The sequence below is a fragment of the Poecilia reticulata genome, chromosome 8, assembly GCF_904066995.2.
Source record: "Poecilia reticulata chromosome 8, P_reticulata-male-v2, whole genome shotgun sequence".
NCBI lineage: Eukaryota > Metazoa > Chordata > Actinopteri > Cyprinodontiformes > Poeciliidae > Poecilia > Poecilia reticulata.
The window spans coordinates 2341536-2362932 of record NC_088837.1 but is presented as its reverse complement, the minus strand read 5'-3'; the positions used below and the strand labels follow the sequence as shown (position 1 = coordinate 2362932).

Genomic DNA, 21397 nt, shown 5'->3' with positions numbered 1-21397 from the left:
CAGGCAAACTTTTAATGGAACCTGACCAAGTTTATGCAGCTTAAAATGCTACCTGGTTTTCCTGGAAAGATTTGCTTGGTGAATCATGAGATTTGATGTATAAACCTGACCCAAATTACTAGACGTTAAAGCAAAACCCCTAGTTATTGGGAAGATACTTGAATGCTTGGCTTTGCTTTTCTTTTTATCTGAAAAGTTTTTAATTTGGAGGTGCAAGGCTTATTCCAAGTGAACTTATCCTGAGGGGCAATTTGAAGACAAAACCACACAAAGATGCAGGTCTAATAATATTTCAGGACACTAAATGCATTTTCTTAATACTTCCAGACATGTTCTGTTTATGATTTCTTCAAAGTTTCCATAGATCAAGTAGTAATCAGGGCTCTGTGAAATTGAACATTAAAATCTATTTTCATTAGAGTTCAGGTTGGTTTGGAAATCTTTCCCTTCAATTCATTTAATAGTAATTTGAAACCTGCATGAAACTTTTTTTTAAATATCTGTATTGTCTTAAACTGCTCATTTAAATCCAACACATTGCATGACTACTGTGTAGTAAGTTCTGGTTTGTCCAGATGAGAGTAACACATCAATCCCTTGTTGCTGAAACTCTCTTTAGGGACATAGAACACCAAGTCACCTGTGGCTAACATCTGTCCTATAAGTTGATAGAAACCACTGATATGGATTTGCTGGTGCAGAAAGTCTGATGGTTTGATGTGGTAGAGAGAGAACTGATCTGATAGCAAACGGTATAGCCCACTAAGCTGGATGGACTCTGGTTCAGAACTCAGTTGGTTTTAATCATCCCTAAGGAACAGGGAGTGTTTTCTTTCAACACATAATTTCTCATTGGAGATCACATGTGAGGAACCCAAAGGTTAAATCCTACAACATTTCCATCCATCCATTTTCTTACACCCTTGTCCCTCAGTCGGGTCGGGAGGGTTGCTGGTGCCTCTCCAGCTAACATTCCGGGCCAGAGGCGGGGTCACCCTGGACAGGTCGCCAGTCTGTCGCAGGGCAACACAGAGACACACAGGACACACAACCATGCACACACACACTCACACCAAGGGACAATTTGGAGAGGCCAATTAACCTGACAGTCATGTTTTTGGACTGTGGGAGGAAACCGGAGTACCCGGAGAAAACCCACACATGCACAGGGAGAACATGCAAACTCCATGCAGAAAGACCTGGAATTGAACCCAGAACCTTCTTGCTGCAAGGCAACAGCTCTACCAACTGCTCCACTATGCAGCCCACAGCATTTCCACATGTCCTATTTAATATCTACCATAACTATGAAGATGATACACAGCTGTACGTTATGATATTTGAAGAAATCAATGTGGGTGGATGGATGATAGGCAGACAGAAGGGTGTAATTTAGCCTAAGTTATGTTTTTTTTTTACCACAAACTTTAATCTATTTCATTTGATTTTAAATGATAAACCAATACAAAGCTATGCATAGTTGTGAAGTGGCACATTGTTTTCATTTCTTTTTTACCAAAAGTAAAAAATGTTGTGGATTTCTAACAGCTTCCTTCACTTTGATGACCATGAAAAAAAATCCAGTGCAGCTAGTTGTTGAAAGCCACTTTTTTTTTTTTTAAAGAGACAGCTCAGAAAACACAGCAACACATTTTAAAAATAATGATTAATTTATTTAGAATTAAGTGTTGTATTTTTGTGCTACAGCAATAAAAAAAAAAAAAAAAACTAAACAAAAAGTCATATAGTAACTGCACACAGTTCACATGAACAATTTGGATAAATTGCTTATTTAGCTTATTTCTTCACGTAATTCTCAGGAAACAGTCATCGCAGCGCAGGTGGCACCATGTTAAACAGAAACACTTCGGTTCACAATTTCCATGAATCAATAAAGGGGGAACGAAATTTGATCGCTCACCGTGTTGTGTTACATCCTGCTGTGTCCTATGCGACACCACGATTCTGCTTATCTCATCCTCGATTGCTGATTTGCGGAAACGTGCAGAGTGACTTTCACACCTGTCAGAGATCTGCATAAATACGGAGGAGCGTCGACTCCTTCACAGAACGGAGACCAAAGCCTCTAAGAGTTCTTGCTTCAACAGTGTTTGAACGGAACTTCCTTTTTTCCTACCCGAGCAGACTCCAGACCTATTTCAATCCTGCTCCTACTTGAACACTACTGAAGTAGTCGACGTAAAGGTTTATTCTTCTAAGTTTTTTGTTAAACGCACAAAAAACGCAAATCAAGATGGAATCCCAGGTGCGTCAGAACTACCACCGCGACTGCGAGGCCGCCATTAACAGGATGGTCAACATGGAGATGTTTGCCTCCTACACCTACACCTCTATGGTAAGAAACATTTATACTATTTTCACTACCTTTGCTTCATTAGTCTGCCTTCTACTATTTAGCCGTTACACATATTACCCACCTCGTTAAATAAAATGCTTCGTCTGCCCGCTTTGAGAAATGAAAATAAGGGAAACCCACCAGGTTACGGTGCCTGCAGAAGTGGTATACTTTATTTCACAGCTGTTTTGGTAAAAAAAAAAAAAAAAAAATTAATAGTGCAATCATCACAGAGGCGAGTTGGTGTAACAAGAATTGTACTCCAGTCAGAGTAGTATAACTTCGACATGCTAAGAAGAAATTGATTAAGCTTTACGTGTTAAAAAAAAGACTAAACATTACTCAAGTAATAAACTAATAACTCATGATTTAATATTTTAAATTCAGGTCAAAAGTAAGCGCTGAAATATGGAATGCAACATTTCACAGTGGGACGATTCTGTATTTTATGGGTGGTAACTGTAGCTGAGGCTTCAGCTGATCAAATCTCCATTACTCCACATGGTTTGCTCAGCTGCTTCTTCGCCAGATAATGATGGGGCACAAGGTGTTTCAATAACTGTACTACTTGTTCAACAGGCTCATTACTTCTGCCGTGATGACGTGGCCCTGCCAGGCTTCTCCCACTTCTTCAAGGAGAACAGTGAGGAGGAGAGGGAGCACGCCGACAAGCTGCTGTCCTTCCAGAACAAAAGAGGAGGCCGCATCTTCCTCCAGGATATCAAGGTAAGCACAGCTAATGCTAACAGAATACATGCAGCGGGCTTTATGATGTTTAAATTGCAACAAAAATCAAACTTATTGCTGCATAATGCAAAAAATGTAACTAAATTGTTCCCATTTTTACAGAAACCAGAGAAGGATGAGTGGGGCAGTGGGCTGGAAGCCATGCAGTGTGCTCTGCAGCTGGAGAAAAATGTCAACCAGGCTCTGCTGGATCTGCACAAGCTGGCCTCTGATCGTGTTGATCCTCATGTAAGTTATGTTTTATATACAGGGGTGAAAGTAAGGGGGTACTGCGTACCCCTAAAAGATTTAGCTGGGGTACGCAGTACCCTCAAGAGAGGAGCAGCTGTCTGCTGGAAAAAAAAAAATCAATGGATTCACTGTGCAGCCGTGAGAGCACTCACTAATCGACTGTTACCAGGGGTGAAAGTAAGGGGGTACAGCAGGGTACTGCGTACCCCTAAAAGATTTAGCGGGGGTACGCAGTACCTGCAAGAGAGGGGAGCGACTGTCTGCTGTAACAAAAAAAATTAATGGGTTCACTGTGCAGCTGCGAGTTTACCCATTAATCAGCTGTGACTGACTAGTTTTTTCAAGAACAATCTAAAACATAACTTAAATCAGTTAATGAATAGCTTTTTTTCTCATTTCATATTGTTTCTGAACTGTTCATGCTTATAGAGCAGGGGTGCAATACGTCGATCGCGGAAGGTTTTGAGTCGATCTCGGCATTAGGTGACAAACTGAACGCAGCCAGGACGCTGAGACCAGCACGTCCTGCTCTGACTGGCTTAAAACGTAACTTTATTAAAGAACAAAAAAATCAATAAAACGTGTTCAAATTAATGACTCGACAACAATAATAATCTCAGGAATTATTGTTTCAACAAGGTGTTGCGCAATTCTGTGAGTTTCGGTTCATTACCAAAATAACCAGCAGAGCAGGAGTTTAAAATGAACTAATCAACCACCGCTGTGTTCAGGGAGTACTTATTAATAATCGCAAAATAAATATCAAGCCTGCAAACCTGACATTGTAACGGACTGAATGTTATGTTTTTAACGTAATCTCTGGTCGGCTTGTGTAGCGCAGGCGGTTGCCATGGCAACGGGTGTGCTTAAATGACAGAGACGGAGAGTAAAAAGGTGCTAGTGGTTTAGAGTTGATCACCTGTTCAGGTTGTTTTACTTTTGTTTACCTTTGTCTTGGCGCATCACAGCCACTGTAATTTCTGAACGAATAAACGACAAACTTGGACTAATTACCTCATTCTTTGAACATACGTCATTTACATCAAACACGGTAAATATGTTTCAAGTATTTAACAAACACATGGCTTCTACCGTGATAATTATGTGAAATTAAATTGTCTAATATAAAAAAATAGTTTGGTGCTGTCGGGCTTAGAGTTTGATAGTCTATCAAACTCTGCTGCTATCTATCAAATAATTATTATTTTTTCCTCTTATGTAGTGGAAATATTGATGTTGAGACTTAATGATAACCTTTTTCAACCTTTATAGCTCCACTCAAATGACAGTGAAATAAAATCCAGTCCGTCTGGTTTGAGGTGATTCCTCTGGAACCTGTTGGAGGAAAAATATCCCAACTTCAGAAGATGAGGTTTAACCTAACAGAGCTCAGTGGTTCCTCCTATCAGTGCGAGAGTCAGGGTGAGGAGGCACCATGTTAGGAAGAGAAGTGGAAGCTGCAGGATCTTCAGAACAAACAGGTCATGATGCTGGGCTACTGATTATCCCTCTGTCTGGACACGGGATCAATAGAACCAGTTTAAAAGATAAAATGAATGGTTATATGCCAGATATTGAAAACTGGGATGCAATCCATGCCATGATGTTCAGGATTTAGGTCTCAAGGTGTCAACATTGCAACCAGTGGGCAGAGAGAAATACAGCTTTATTTTGTAGCAATTAAAGAGCTGCCCAGCTTTTATCGCTTCGCAAAAAAAATTAATCAACACAGAAACTCCAAAGCACACAAAGGAGCTATATATATATATTTGTCATAGTACCCCCAAGAATTTAAAACTACTTTCACCCCTGTTTGTGTGTGTATGTGTGTATATATATATATATATATATATATATATATATTATGTTTGGTATTTTGAAAAATTATACAGGGAAAAAAGCAAAGAACAATAACAGGGCAAAACTTATACAGTACTGATTCATAGATCAACAAAAACTGGAGGCATGTACATAAATTACAGCAATTATTGGAGAAAAGTAACCAGTTTATACATAAACTTAAAACATGTACATCATTTGGCTTCACATTACTGGTCTTTTAATTTTGATGTATTCAAGCACACATTCCCGTCTTTTTTTAAAAGCACAATTTCCCATTCAGACAGTATCTCAATCTTTCTAATACAATAACTTCAGAAATTAAATTTCTCCATAGCTGGATCGAAGGAGCATCACAACCAACTCATTTAAGAATTATCGACTTTCTGGCCAACATCAATAAGAATTGCACGAATTGACTGGGTATGAACCCAAGGAGACACAGGACTGGATAGAGAGAAGTGTTTGTCCAATAGCGGAGCCAATTTCTCAACGTACTGCTCACCAGAACGCCTCTAATTTTACACCCCCATAAATGGTGTATTCAAGTCCCTGTGGTTACTTTGCTTTTGGGACAATTTGGAGAACGTCCTGGTGTGTACTTGAGCTATATACACGTACACTGTATTTTCCGGACTATAAGCCGCTACTTTTTTCCTATGCTTCAAACCATGCGGCTTATATGTATATTTTTCTTCAACCACCAGGGGGCTCTTTAGCAGGAAGTGAATCATTGGAAATAAGAGAAAATTGCCCATTAAAACAATTAGGTTTTAATAGGGAAATGAAATTTGAGAATGTTGAATAGCATTAAGGGGGGAGATTTTTCATTTTTTAAATACTGGGATCATTATGAGAATTTGAGGAATATATATAACAATCCAATAGAGGGCAGAAGTGCAACAATAATGGATGCAAGCTGCCGTTGAAATCTAAAGAAGCAGCAGCAGAAGAAGGTGCCCATTTTTATTTAGCACGTTAGTGGCAGACAGGATATTTTTCTCCAAACTCATACACCCTCATCAGTTCAGTTAAATCTAAACTTGGCAACTTTCTCTTTTTCAACCATAATAAATGTGATATTCAATTGACCTGTTATGACTCAAATTTTGGGTGTCCGCCCCCCTCTGCTGCATCATTGTGGAAAACCTAGAGCAGCAGGGATATCTGCGGCTTATATGTGCATGTTTACAGTTTTTTATTTTTTTATTTTTTTTATTTTATTTTTTTTTATATATAAACTTCAGGGATGTGGCTTATGGTCCGGAAAATAGTGTGTAAAATCCATTATTTTACACAATGTGTGTGTGCATGTGTATATACACACACGCATTGTGTAAAATAATGGATTTTTTTTTTATCAGTTACATACTGAGATTCTGGAGGCAGAGTCAAAATGTCTTCCCATACTTCTGAATCAATTGTGCTTTTCAGAGTTGTGTTCCAGGTTGATCTTAAATTCTCCATATTTCCCTAAAGCTTGTAATTCAGCATAGAATGTTGACACAAATCTCCCATGTTTATGTCAATCAAGAATTGTGTTTTCATACAAATAATTCCTGGGAACTAGTGAGTCCATCTTTGCCTTAACATAATGCCTTGAAGATATTTATAAAAGTCCCTGGAGACAATGTCACATTGTGTTAAGTCCTCAAATGTCTTGTATTTTCCTATATTCCATAGATCATCTATCATAGTGATGCTAAGATCAGGACGAGCGCCCTTTGTTAGATCTGGGTTGTCTACCAATGTTGTCAGTGAAGAAACATTTTTATTCTGACCAAACATTTCCTCAAATGCCTTAATAGTATTGGTAATTAGAAAGTTATCTTTGACGATGAGTGGGAGTTCTCGGTTTTGTTTAATATATATATATTATATATATAGGGTGATGTTTACAAACAGAAGTTATAAATTTGCTTCATTGACACTAAATGTTTTTGAAACCAACAAATAATTCTGTTTCAGCTGTGTGATTTCCTGGAGTCCCACTACCTGAACGAGCAGGTGGAGTCCATCAAGAAGCTCGGTGACCACATCACCAACCTGACCCGCATGGATGCCCACAACAACAAGATGGCGGAGTATCTGTTTGACAAGCACACCCTGGGAGACAAAAGCTAAATGCCCAGAAGGGAACATGGAGTAGAAGTGTGTGTAACAAAGGCTTCAGGCTAAACTTGTCTACTCCAGAGTTTAATCATTTCATTGACTGAATCAGTTTCTGAAGTTGTTGAGTGTCTTAGACCAACTACTGTACACTTCTGGATAAGTGTAACTTCTGATTCTCTGAATAAACATTTTGAGCTGGAGTTCTGTGGTCTGACTTGTTTATAATTTGAGGGCCTGGTGCCTCCAAAACGGGTAAATTCCAAGGGACGTCCTGGTTAAAAGTGAAGCAGTAAAATGTTGAACAAGATTTTGGAGCTAACAAGTTTCCTGATTTAACATGTTTCAGAAATGACCGTCAACACAAGATCCCACAGACAAACATTTAATGGCACCTGACCAAGTTTATGCAGCTTAAAATGCTACCTGGTTTTCCTGGAAAGATTTGCTTGGTAAATCTAGAGAATCATGAGATTAATACAGAAACTTGACCCAAATTACTAGACGTTAAAGCAAAACCCCTAGTTATTGAGAAGAAACTTGAATGCTTGGCTTTGCTTTTCTTTCTATCTGAAAAGTTTTTAATTTGGAGGTACAAGGCTTTTTCCAAGTAAACTTATCCTAAGGGGCAATTTGAAGACAAAACCAAGGATGCAATATTGCAGAACATTACACATTTTCTTAATACTTTCAGACATTTTCTGTTAAAAGAATTCCATAGATGAGGTAGTTATCAGGTCTGAGTGAATAGTGAAATTCAACTTTAAAATCCATTTTCACTAGAGGTCAGGTTGGTTTGAAAAATATTTTCCCTCTCAAATTCATTTAATTTGAAAACTGCGTTTTGTTTCTGCCAATTATATTCGGGGGGGTTTCCCCCAATGATGTATGCAAGTATCCCAGAAAAGCAAAAACAGACAAAATCTGCAAATACTTAACATAGGACTATATATATAGCTGAAACAGTTTTTGCTGAAATCACAATGATTTCTGGAAGTGGGCAGTAACTAAGTAGTGTTGAGGGATATAGTGAGGATTAACACAGGAGGTGGAGAGGAGGAGAGAGAGGGAGCTGGACTTGGACACAACCACTTCCAATCAGTCAGTGTTGGTGGATCTGTGTGGAATGACGTTTGCATGACAGAAGAAAAGATAAAAAGGATACAAGGACTGAGGACACATTGGGTGAGTTGAGATGTTTTCTGTGTTACATTTCCGTTATGGCCAACTATCACTTAATAAAAGCATTTTGCACCTTTTGATTTACAATTGATGATTTTCAAATTAACATTTTAGGTGGAATGTATTCCTTGTCATTTTTTCTTCTTGCTAGTCTATAAAATTTCCTTGATTTTTATTAAATCCGCTAAAATGGAGTGAGAAGTGAATGACATCAGGGTTAATTAAATTTGATCTTTCAGTACTAGTGTTTCGCGTTCATATTTAATTCTTTGAATAGTTCACCAAGAAAGTTTATGGATGATTGTAACATTTGATTTGACATGATGGACAGTGTTCTAAGGAGATTAGTTTAAGTGGCTTATTGAAGGCTAAAGCTGGATTGGTTGGTGTCTGTTCACATGAAGTCACCTGCAGCAGGCTGGACACAGATTGGTACGGACAGAGGTTTATATGACTGTCTGCTGCTCAGATTTCTTCTGATGTGGTTGTATTGTTAACCTTCTTTCTTACATTACTCTTAAGATACAATAAAAGCTGGCCTTATATGATTCTTGACGCCCGTTTGAACTTTACATTTTGTCAGTGCCTGGGTTTCCATTAACCATAAAATTGCGCAATTTGAAATTACAAAAATAAATTTGCTTATTGTTTCAAAACTTTTTTTGATAAAAATTTTTTTTTTGCTTTTGGCTGAGGTGGTTTTTCGGCTGTATCAAAATAGAAGTATTTTGGAAAACTGGAATGGAGACACTTCCTTCACATCACACGGTCAACAGCCGGATGTTAGTACTGATGGAAATGACAAAGAAGACAACAGGAAATAGTAAGGGGACGTTTTTTTTCTTCTTTTTTGGGGGGGCAGCTGGCTCCACCAGAACCCCGAAAACCTCACACAGTTTGTAAAAAAAAGTTGCATGTCATGAACGTGTTGAATCCATATCTCTTCTGTAAAGTTATGGAAAGCCATCCAGCTCACATATATGTGACTTTTAGCATGCAGACAACACGTCTGCGCGCTGTGTTGCTTATGTGTTAAATTTTCACACCTTGATTAATTTGGATGAATTATGAATATATTATATGTAGCTGTTACATAAGTCACTGCCAAGTTTATTCACATATGATTTTTTTATTTTGAGTTTCTGTCACAGACTGACATATTGTAACAATCTGTGAAATTTATAAGAAAAGTTCTAGGATTTTCAAATGTTTCTACAAATAAAACCCTGAAAATGTGAAAAATTAAGTTCATTTCCTCTGTCAGTAATAAAACCCCTTTTCTTTTTAGTCAAAGCTTCATGCCTTTGTTTCTTTGGACATCTAAAGATGGAAATTTCTGCTCATTCTTTACAAAGTATCTCAAACTCCATTAGATTGGTTGAACAGCATTTCTGAACATCAGTTTCCAATTCTTACAAGAGACTAATTGGATTCATGTCTGTAACCAATCAATATTATTGATCACAACTGATCTTAGAGTTTGTCACAATAGCAAATTTTGCTGGATGTTCAATTGACCCAGAAATGATTGCGATAATTGATAGTATTGTTGTTTTGAGACCATGTAGTTTCTGGCTAAGTTTAAACATGACTTTCTCTAATTTTCTTCTAACATATTTTTTCTTTTTTTTTTATTAACAAAAACCATGAAATCTTTTCAATATCATGCACTACTGTGCATTGATCTGTCCCATACAATACAAATAATATGCAGTGTAACGTGATAAAATATAAATTTGTCATAAATCTTTTGAAAGCACTGTATTTCAGATGATGGATTTCAGGCTTTATACTTTTGAAATGAATGCCAAAACCTAACATGAAACACATTTTTTTTATTATTGTATTAACATATCTGTATTGTTGTGTGGTAAACTGACTGCTCATTTAAACTTCTAACACATATTGCATGACTACTGTGTTGTAAGTTCTGGTCTGTCCAGATGAGAGGGACACATCAATCCCTTGTTGCTGAAACTCTCTTTAGGGAAATAGATCACCTGTGGCTAACATCTGTCCTGAAAGTTGATAGAAACCACTGATATGGATTTGCTGGTGCAGAAAGTGTGACGGTCAGATGTGGTAGAGAGAGAACTGATCCGAGATGGCAAACGGTATAGTCAACTATAAAAATTATAAGTGAAATGTGATACTTGATGGGAAATTTTCATCTACCACGGATAGATAGAAGGCACCTTTGTGTGTTTGATACATATTCTTCAGTAACATTGAAAATCACATGTTGGGTACCCCAAGGTTCTATCCTTGGACCCTTCCTATTTAATATCTATATTTTCCTGCTAGTTAACATAACTACGCAGATGATGCACAGCTCTGCATTATGATGTTAGAACAAATCAATGTGGACGGACGGATGGATGGAATTTAACCTAAGATCATATTAAAACATAAGCTAATCCTGTTCTTTTTGGAGCCTTTCGGTCCTGGAATGCTCCTCTCAGAAACAACAGAGGATCCATGTAACAGAATAAAGGATGATAAAATAAAACCATATCAATGGAAGATTTGGATAAATTCACTTAAAGATAAACACCTTATGTACAGCAGTTATTCACCACACTGAGATTGCCCTCTGTAATCCTCTGCAGATCCCATCTGGGCCACGTTACTGAGCTTGCTACCTAAATCAGGTCTGATTCTGGGAGTTTGGTCATTCTGTGTGTGTGTGTGTGTGTGTGTGCGTGTGCGTGTGTGTGTGAGCAGAACATGGGAGGTATGAGGCCTGATGGGTCCCAAGCAAGGGAGCAAAGAGTGAAGAAAATGGTGACGGGATGGGCGGGTAGAGAGGAGGAGCAGCAAACTGTCCTTAATTTGTTTAATCCGAGGATTTTTGGATTACCTCTGACAATTAATCTTGTTACACAGCAGTGCAGCAACAGAGGGATGTCAGCTGTGGGCGCGGCCTCTGTGTGTGTGTGTGTGTGTGCGTGTGTGTGTGTGTGTTTAAATCTCCCTTTTTATATACGAGGATAAGGACTGACAGCTGGAACTCCTTGCAGGCACGACTACCAAAAACTGGCAGATTTTATTTTGTTTTCTATGACTTTTCTTCACAGACTCACAAAAGTAAATATCAGTTTTACATAATTTTAAACTACTACACAAAATTGAAGTACATTTACAATCACTTTGAAGTAAACGAGCCTGGATATTGAATACAAAGCTGGAATTTGCAACTTTACTCACTGATATTTGTTGATATTTATTGTGGATAAAAACAGATTATATTTTTCAAAATTGATACACTAGTTTTATCTTTTGAAATACGGCATATTTCCTATTATAGTAGGAACAAAGAACAAATTGTTAGATTGAATAATAAAGTTTATTCAAAAGTATAAACAACTCATAAACAAGCTTACCCAAACACAACAAAGTGTGAAACTTGGCATGAAAACTAGGTTATTTATACTGTTTATTTTTCTTCCTTAGCATCAAATTGTACGAGTATATGTTTGAAAAAAGTTTTATTTCACATATAAAACTCATTAGATCCTCTCTGCCAATGACAAACAGTCTGTTCTGCTACTGACTCTTGTTTGGTGTCTTTTATTGAACCAGATCATTGCAGGTTAAAGAAACAGGACATATTAACATTCTAGCAATTCATTTATTAAACAAATATCCATCCGTTGTCCTTTCAGAGCAGTGATGCCGTTGGTCAACATGGCTGCAGTGCGGCTCCGGAGGGCGGCGGGGGAAGAGGAGAGGGAGCCGCGGCCGCCTCCGCCCCCGTCTCACCACTCCAACCACCAGTTCGCCAGCATGAAGAACAAGTTCTTCAACGAGCTCACACACCTGCCAAGTGAGCACAACACAATGCTCTCTACGTAGAGTATTTAGGAAAAACACATTATAAGATCATAAAATCGTTCTGTTTTCCTTTATCATTATCTTTCCTTTTTGCCATTTCATGTGTTATTTTGTCATTCTGTCTTTCCTCATTTTCTCCTGGTGTGAACAATGTGTCCCGCTCTTCAAGATCATAAACTCAAGAGTAAGTCCGTCTTGTGTCTCATGCCATCACATGTGTCCTACGTCAGGTTGAATAAAGACCCAACTAGCAGGAAAAGGATAGTTCTGACGAGTCGTTGTCTTCATTCTTCTCATAGGGAGTTTTGTAGTAGTCAGAGTCAAAGTCGACTGATCACTTTGTCAACTCATCCTATGTACTAGACATACAAGGACTCAAAATTTTGTTCCTTTCCCTCCGCCAGTGAAACTAATAACTTAAAAATATCACATAACAATAAATAAGAACAAATAATCATAAAAAGTGGTTTTCCATAATCCGTAGAAAACACAGCAATAATATTAGAAAAAAAATCCTACAAATCAGGTACAATATACAATTTTAAAAACACAAACTCTTACATAGTTAACAGTTCAGATGGAGAGTATTCAGGGTCCTTACTGGCTGATGGAAGAAACAGTTTGATAATCTAGTAGTGCGTACAGAAAGGCTGAATTGTGTTACAGTCATGTGTTAGCAGGGTAAAAAGCAGAGGACTGAGTGCTCAGCCCTGAGGACGCCACTGTTCAACAGAATCCTGCTGGAGATCTTATGTTTCCTACTCGTACTACTGCAACCTCTGGCTGAGACAATCCAAAAAACAGTTGCAACGAGATGCACTGAACCCCAACTTATCTCATTTTTAACTCAATTGTTGTGCTATTAAATGCTTCAGTGAAGTCAACAAAACAATTTCTTTTTTTTTTATCCAGATGAAGAAGCGCAAAATCAGTTGCATTCCCTGTTGATCGCTTAGCTTTATATGCGAACTGGAAAGAACCTGAGGTGGAAGAAAGAATGGATTTAATGTGTCACATGACCATGATGGCCGTTCAAAACGTTTAATAACAATAGATGTCAATGTATTTACTTTACTTTACTTTAATAAAATGGCAAAATTCAAATACAAAATTGCTGGAAGTTGTAAACGATTACATTCAATCAGACATGAGATTTGGGTATTTCAGAGATTATTTATTTCATGTTGTTTCTGAAAATACTTATTAGTCTGGGGCGAAATAAAACTAAACTATAGTAAAAAAAAAAAAATCAACAAAACTATGATAACCCTGGTTCATAGCTGGAATTCTGACTTTGTGATATTCTTGTTGTATTTCTACACAAGAACTTGGAAAATTAAAATTTCAAGAACCAATGAATGAAAAAAAAAATACCAGTGTATATCTACACTAGTGGTGACTCTTAGTTTATCACCCCTTCAGGTAGAATCAGAGCTGTCCATCCTGCTATTGACCGTTTCTCTCCTCTGTCCAGTGCCCATGTGGGCCGTGGGGGCCATCGTGGTTGTGGTCCTTACCCTCGTCGCCTGCCTTGGATTCTGCATCTACAAGAAGTGTTTCAATAAGGGCAAGAAGCAAAAGAAGGCTCGAGAGAGGAAAGGGGGAGGCGGGCGGGGGCGCAGAAAGAAGGATAACGAGGGAGAAGAAGGAGACGAGAAAAAGGTGAGAAGAATTGATTCTTCTACGGATTTGTGTTGCTGAATAATTTAGAAAAAACACTGAGCTGAAAAATGAAGGACAAAATGAATGAATGTATGCACACATTCCACTTAAATAAGTATTCTATTGCTCCACAAATAAAAATTATGTGCAGTTCAAGTTTAAAATCTTTAAACAAGTGGAATGCATTTGTCTCGTGACTTTACAGACCGTAAATTTTACCTTCTGGCCTACCTGTTAATCTATCACCAAGACTTGGCCAGAAGGTCTGCAACATAGCATTTAACTGAAATAACATATCCTGCAGCTGATCATCTTGCGATTGTTAAATAATGTCTGAATTCAGTGTATACGACTTCAGCTGTTTTGATAAACTGCTGATTTAAAAAAGAAACGGTTGTGTAGTGGTTTTCATTCCCCAGGGGCCGTAAGAAAACGCAACTGCCCCCAAACCAAAGTAGTTGGGTCACCCATAGGAACAACAACTCCAGTCAAGCTCTTGCAGTAACTGGTAAACAAGATCTCTTTGCCAGTTTTTATCAATTCTGATCCTCTCATTTTTGTAGAATCCTAGTAAGTCTGTCACTTTGGAGGGTTTTCAAGCTCGGAACGTCTTTTTATGTTCATGCCACGGCGTCTCAGTTGGATTCAGATCAGGACGTTTACTCGGCCACTCCTAAGCCTTCATTTGGTTTTTCCTTAAGCCATTCAAAGACGGACCTGCTGGTGTGTTTTGGTCATTGTCCTGCTGAACCCCAAAGCACCTAAGGTCATAAACAGATATGATGTTCTCTCTCAGGATGTTTTTGCAGGCAACAGAATTCATGGTTTCATTTACCATGACAAGCCTTCTGGGTCCCAAGGCCCTAAAAATAACCCTACTATCACACCAAAACTACATTTGACTCTTGGCATGTTGTTCCTTTTCTAAATGCTATTTTCCTTTTATACCAGATAAGATATAATCTTCCAAAAACATGTCTCACCAGTTTACAGAATAAATTCTGTAAATGTTTGAATAATCAAATAATTTTTTGGCAAAACTGATAATAGCCTTCATGTTCCTTTCACTCAGCCTTGGTTTTCTTGGAGCTCAGCCCTGCTACTTTTGCCCAGTCCCAGTGGTGAAGTCATTAGAACCTACCATTAGTGAATCAAGCCAGCACTGGAGTTCTCTGGATGTTTTTATGACCTCTTGGATGAGTTGTGATCATTTTGGTCAGCAGGCCACTCCAGAAAGGTTCACCGCTGTTCCATGTTTTCTCCATTTGTGGATCATAGCTCTCTCTGCTGTTCACTGGAATCCTACAGTCTTTACAAGATTCATCTCAATGACTTTTTTTTTTTTTTTGTACATTTTGACATTTGTTTATAGAATTTACTCCAGTTTAGATGTTTTCTGCTTTGGGAATAGTTGCGGCAGTAATCAAATCGAGTGGCAAGAGAAATTCAACTCAAATTACCACAATAAATTTATGTCTCTTCCCTCTCTAGCAGAGTGTAGGAGCTAGTTAGCTTAGCCTAGTGCTAACAGGGGAATAGAAACAGGAAATAATGACTTGACTGTAATTGTTTAAAACACAACAAAATGATGGCGCTGATAGATAGGATTCTTTCTGTTTCTTGCCAAAGAGATAATATTATGGTATGTAAACATATAATGTCATGTCGTCTCATGTCATGTTGAACAATGAACGAATACAGGTGTTGTTGGAATTTTTTATTTTTTTCTGGGTGGTCCAAGTCTGTTTACTGTGTTCATCCTTCAACAGACAGAGATAGCTGCTGCTTACTGGCTTCCTGATTATAATCTCAGTTTTACAGTTCACAGAAGTTTGGCTTCTGTCCAGGTTGAGACATGCATTCTGAAGTATGTGGTCTATCTGGGCAACAGCTTCAGTGTGCAAAGACAACACGATAGGCTGGTGCTGAAGATCTAAAGATGGCCGTCACTAGTGTAAAAAAAAACATATTTCTGAAAAGCTTTGACACTCTGACAGAAAATGTTCTTTATTCGTTCCAGTCATTTAAAGGTTCACCTGTTAATCTCTACTTTGACCGTCTTTAGTAAATTTATTGCACCACAACCACCTACAGGCAGTAATATTTCCTTTGCTCACGCTCTGTTGTGTTTTTATTGCTTCAGGAGAGCAGAAGCAACATGTGTGAGTTTGATAACGTCACCATGACGATTTGCCACCCTGTCATCTTTTTCAGGATGGAGAGGAAGAGAAGGAAGAGGAAAAGGAGTTTTTCGGCAAACTGGAGTACTCGTTGGATTATAACTTTACCGATAATCAGGTGCACAATGCTCACACACAACACACCGCACTGACTTTTCTAGAGTTATTGTAACTAGAACAAGATTTTACAGCCTCCATGTTTCAAAGCTTTCACATGGTTGGGTGAAGTTTGGTAGATGCCTGGATTAGCAACTGAAATTTAAAGTTATTTCAATTGGAAATATATTTAGACAGTAAGTCGTATGAGACTGTATTTTTTTTTTTTCAAAGGTACCAATACAATTGGTGAAGGTGCAAATTTACCCAGAGCACGGCTCTGGTGAACATTTGTCTTAGTATGACAGGTTCACCTACTGGACAAAGGTCAGATTTTTGAGTTTCTAACTGACTGGTGATTCGTCAAAACCAATCAGCAACAAAATGATTTAGGTTACATTCCTGACTCAGGATACAAGGGAGCACTCCATCTCAAAATAGAGCTACACTAGACCTAAGCTTCAAATAATTCAAAGTAGCATAGGAGAAACTAAGAAATCTCCCATTATGCTTTTTCCTATTTGTTTCCCGTTCTAAATACAATACAGCTCTTGTCAAAATGAAAGTCCATGAATACAGTAGCAAGAGATGTCAACACTTGAAAATCTTTAAAACTTCAGAGTCTTTTAGCTTGTACTTTCCTTTGGTGGGGAATTTATTAAGGTCTGAACACAAACAGGCGTAGGTGGCACACAAAATGCGATGCCTTATTTTGGATTGCTGGTTAAAAGAAAAAAAAAGAAAACATTGATGGCAACATTTCAGCTACACATTAAGAAAGACCATTAATATTTTACCACCTCATTATTTTCAATTACACATCGACACATGGTTAAATGTTCAAAATGGTAAGAAAAATGTACCTGTTACACCTCCAGCAATTGTGCAGTTTGAAATAAATTCATTTAATAGAAACACTCCAATTTTAAAAAAGCTAGGATGAAGTGGCTTTTCGGCCAAAAAGATGTTTCGAAAAACTACAAATGCAAACACTTCTTTCACATCGCACAAGTCACCTGATCAACAACCGGATGTTACTACTGGTTGATACTACAAAGAAGATGACAGGAAGTGGTAGGAGGATGATGGTTTGTTTTTCTTTTTTTTTTCTGACAACAAACAGCTGGCTCCACCAGAGCCCCCACAGCATCACAGTTCATAAAAAGTTGTGTGTCATTCCAACGTGTTGAATCTATAACTCGTCTGTAAAATCACTGACTAGAATTTCCCCAAAACACTGGATACGCAGCCGCTCCCAATGCCTGAATGAGACGCTGACGTCTCCTCTCCTCTGATTGGCTGACAGATGATGATGAGCGCTAGCATCTCATTAGAACTGTTTACATCCGTCACTGCCATGATTTTTACTGACTTATCATGTGAACAAGATAATTCACATGTGATTTTAATTTAATTTCTCATTTAATGGAAACACTGCAATTGCGAAATTGCGTTTTTTCACCATTAGCAGAAAATAGGCTTTATGTAGATTTGCTTACATTTGTAACGGAAATGCAGCTGTTGTTTGGAACTTGGACTAATCTTCTGCTCTTGGATTCTTCTCCAGTTGATTGTGGGCATCCTTCAGGCTCAGGACCTCCCAGCGATGGACATTGGTGGAACCTCTGACCCTTACGTTAAAGTGTACATGCTGCCAGACAAGAAGAAGAAGTTCGAGACCAAAATTCAACGCAAGAACCTCTGCCCTGTGTTTAACGAGACTTTCACTTTTAAGGTCTATACAGCAATGTTGTTTTAGAAAACTATAATATTTTCTAACAGAATTCAAAGCTAAATTTGATGCTAATGCTCTTCCTCTCCAGATCCCTTACAGTGAGCTGGGTGGTCAGACTCTGGTGCTGCAAGTTTTTGATTTTGACCGTTTTGGAAAACATGATGTCATCGGCGAAATCAAGATCCCAATGAACAGCATAGACCTCGGACAACCAATACATGAATGGAAAGATTTAGTTGGTGGAGAAAAAGAAGAGGTAAATGTTTTCTTTTTCTTCCAACACTTGGCATTTCCAGACTCTAACAAAACACCTGACATATGCATTGTGTTTCTGACAGCAAGAGAAACTGGGTGATATCTGCATTTCCCTTCGCTATGTCCCCACGGCCGGTAAGCTGACGGTCAACGTGATGGAAGCAAAGAACCTGAAGAAAATGGACGTCGGAGGACTGTCAGGTATATGTTGTTTACATACCTAAAGGCTGAAGATCGACTCGTATTGGAGGTCTGTGTTGACTGATGCTTGTCCCTCTCAGATCCGTTTGTCAAGGTGGTTCTGCAACACAATGGCAAGCGACTCAAGAAAAAGAAGACATCTGTGAAGCAAAACACTTTAAATCCTTACTTCAATGAGAGCTTCAGCTTTGAGATTCCGTTCTCCCAAATTCAGGTTTGTACTCTGCGTAGTTCCACTGATATTTGGATCTGTTGACTGTTGCATGAACGTAGAACAACACAAAATGATTTCTTTTGAAATAAGAAAACATTTTCAGACAATTTTCTGTAAATATTTCTTATAAGTAGGAATGATTGCTTTGCAATTTAACATAGTTGCTTTTTGTTTTAGTCATTGTTAGTGTTTTTGTCGTCCACCGTGAGGAAATGTGACTATTGAAGCTTAAATCAGAATGTTTACATGACCATACATCAAGTCCCGGAACATCAGATTTTAATGCAACTCTCTGCTGACAGTATAATGTTTAAGTCATTTCTTTTTCTCCAGCCACTGCAGAGTTAGGGTGCAATTTGGAGATGTGTGCTCTGCTACATTTGGAATTCCAATGCATATTGATTTCTATGTGCAAGAGCTCATCATTGCACAGTGGCTAGAGAGGCTGTGCATAACAGTTGTTGTATCAAGAGTCCTGAGAGGACAGCCTGGGTTAGCTGTGATAAAATCCCATAGGAAAACTGTATGACTGCAATTATATTTGTTGTTAATTTTGTCTAATTTGAGGAGAAAATGCAATGCTTTTAGTGATCAAGTCTAGACTGATATAGTTTAAATGTCACATGCGTCATACATGCAAGCGAGACATTTACAGGAACTACCGTTGACCCTCCTCTGTCTCCACACACAGAAAATCCAGGTGCTGATCACCGTGTACGACTATGACAAACTGGGCAGCAACGATCCCATCGGGAAGTGCTGGATTGGCTACGGCGCCTCCGGCGTCGGGCTGCGCCACTGGTCAGACATGCTGGCCAATCCCAGGCGACCCGTGGCCCAGTGGCACACGCTGCTGCCAGAGGAGGAGGTGGATGCGGCCCTGAAGGCCCCCATCCGCTAGCGTGGCCCCTGAAACCTGGGTTACTTACAGTGTTACTTTCCAGGAACTACTGACTTATTTGTAATATTTTACTTTAAATTAAGTTATTGTGTGTGTGTGTGTGTGTGTGTGTGTGTGTGTGTGTGTGTGTGTGTGTGTGTGTGTGCGTGTGTGCGTGTGTGTGCGTGTGTGTGTGTGTGTGCATGACCTTCATTTTCACAAATCAACAGATGCATGTACATGCATGCTCACTAGTGAAGGAATATGCAAGATGCTCATTGTGACAAAATAATCTTTGAAATGACTCAGTGAGTAACTTCCTGTCTAACGTGAGTAAATTGTGCCATGCTGTCATGTGGTCTACAGGCTTCAAAATACTGTATTATACTGTATTATGCTTTCAATGAGAAATAGAAGACAGGAGGGTTATGTATAGAAATTTAAAAAAAGACTCCATCTTTATTTAGACGTTAGCACTGGGACGCAGACGACTATGTTCAGCAACAAAAGCACAAGATAACTGTGCTAACCTTGTTCAAGCTAATCTGTTAGCCAGTTAGCTCATGATGTATAAAACGTAACTGTTTTAGTTTTATTTAGTTGATAATTCTCTCATTTTTACATCAGCTAATTTGAGTCTCAAAGGTAACTCAAAAGTGGTGAATCATTTCTTACTCTAAACCAGCATTGAAGGGTCTATTAAGAAATGTTAAAGTGTGGCTCTGCTAATAATGTAAGTGATACTTATGAAGTACTTAATCGCTGCATAAGTAGCTAATATATTTGTGTTTGTTGCTCTCTAGGCATTTCCATGTAGTACATTAACTGCTAAGCTAACGGGTAGCCTGAGAGGAGCCAAGACTTCTTGTGTCTTAAAAATGTTCAAGTCTCAAAATATTATGGTGGTTAATGCTAAAGTTATTTTACTAACATTTAAATGGTTGTTGCTTTTGTGCTGTCTGGTTGATTAAGGAGAAACTGATGATTATTTACACTTTAATTGGAGGTTGGAAGTGTTGCACCATTAACAACCTTCCTATGTGAAACATACATATACAAATGAAGCGGTAGAATATAAAAATGATCTAATGAACTCATTTGCTGAGTGAAACACTTTACATGTTTCAAACAGGAATGGTGCACCGTTTCCTACCTACATTTCTTAGTCATTTGCTTCTATCTACTTACAAGATAGCACTAGAATTTAGAGTCTGCTAAAAGGAAAATGGACACCAAGACATTGTTGCTGACCAGAAATGTTCGTGTCCTGTTCTGCTTACCTGAACTCCTCCTCTTTACTCTTTAGCGTATCAGATCTATGCTTAATTGTTCCAGTTTGATGTGCTGTAGTCAGATTTGTTCTCAGAACAGAACAGAAGCCATGTTGTGAGTGACGGTGTCATGCATGTGTGTGTTGCTATTTGTTTCTTTAAAAACAAAAGAAAGAAAGAAATTCTTATGGCTTCACTTTCTATCCCTTATATTGTGATTGTAAAATAAAAAAGCAGATTAAATAAAAGACAGATGGTTTGGTGGACTGATGGATTCGCATCGAGCTACAAAGTCACGCACACAGTCAGATATTTAGTTGTTTACAGTGAAAGGGGCTTTATTACAAACCGTTCATAACACAAGCTGTTTTTGATCGAGTCACTATGGCTCTCAGCCCAGTGCTGCATTACCTAGGCCTTGGGGGGAGGTACGAGCTCTCAAAAAATAAATAAAATGAAGTTTGGGCAGAAGAAGGATGTACTTGCAGTTTGATTCTTTCAGAAATTTCCACTGGTTGCTGAAAAAATTTGATACTGAATGTAAAGATACCGTAATATCAATCCACTCCTCTTGAACCTGATTGGAAAGCGTAACCTCCACCTCT

General features: G+C 38.4%; 2 protein-coding genes across 4 annotated transcripts; both read left to right on the top strand.

The window, feature by feature from the left end:
* Window positions 1-2061: 2061 nt before the first annotated feature.
* LOC103468305 (ferritin, middle subunit) lies at window positions 2062-7485 on the top strand. The gene is made up of 4 exons (XM_081609612.1): window positions 2062-2356; window positions 2936-3082; window positions 3206-3331; window positions 7142-7485. Exons 1-4 carry the CDS (start codon window positions 2255-2257, stop codon window positions 7295-7297), a joined length of 531 nt encoding a protein of 176 aa, XP_081465738.1. The 5' UTR covers window positions 2062-2254; the 3' UTR covers window positions 7298-7485.
* An 839-nt stretch (window positions 7486-8324) lies between these two features.
* Window positions 8325-21058, top strand: syt5a (synaptotagmin Va). 3 transcript variants are annotated; one of them, XM_008415275.3, is made up of 11 exons: window positions 8325-8467; window positions 9186-9287; window positions 12130-12290; window positions 12468-12482; window positions 13773-13960; window positions 16175-16258; window positions 17804-17971; window positions 18060-18227; window positions 18310-18427; window positions 18508-18641; window positions 19333-21058. In XM_008415275.3, exons 3-11 carry the CDS (start codon window positions 12137-12139, stop codon window positions 19540-19542), a joined length of 1239 nt encoding a protein of 412 aa, XP_008413497.1. In that variant the 5' UTR covers window positions 8325-8467; window positions 9186-9287; window positions 12130-12136; the 3' UTR covers window positions 19543-21058. The 3 variants fall into 3 exon arrangements, with proteins under 3 accessions (XP_008413497.1, XP_008413496.1, XP_008413498.1); XM_008415274.3 differs by lacking the exon at window positions 9186-9287; XM_008415276.3 differs by lacking the exons at window positions 9186-9287; window positions 12468-12482 and having other exon boundaries at window positions 8326-8467.
* The last annotated feature ends 339 nt before the right edge of the window (window positions 21059-21397 follow it).

Coding starts and splice junctions, on each gene's coding strand:
- LOC103468305 (XM_081609612.1), top strand. CDS start 2,255: ATGGAATCCCAGGTGCGTCAGAACTACCACCGCGACTGCGAGGCCGCC. Junction 3,083..3,205: donor TCTTCCTCCAGGATATCAAG/GTAAGCACAGCT, acceptor CCATTTTTACAG/AAACCAGAGAAGGATGAGTG. Junction 3,332..7,141: donor CTGATCGTGTTGATCCTCAT/GTAAGTTATGTT, acceptor ATTCTGTTTCAG/CTGTGTGATTTCCTGGAGTC.
- syt5a (XM_008415274.3), top strand. CDS start 12,137: ATGCCGTTGGTCAACATGGCTGCAGTGCGGCTCCGGAGGGCGGCGGGG. Junction 17,972..18,059: donor ACGAGACTTTCACTTTTAAG/GTCTATACAGCA, acceptor CTTCCTCTCCAG/ATCCCTTACAGTGAGCTGGG. Junction 18,642..19,332: donor TTCCGTTCTCCCAAATTCAG/GTTTGTACTCTG, acceptor CTCCACACACAG/AAAATCCAGGTGCTGATCAC.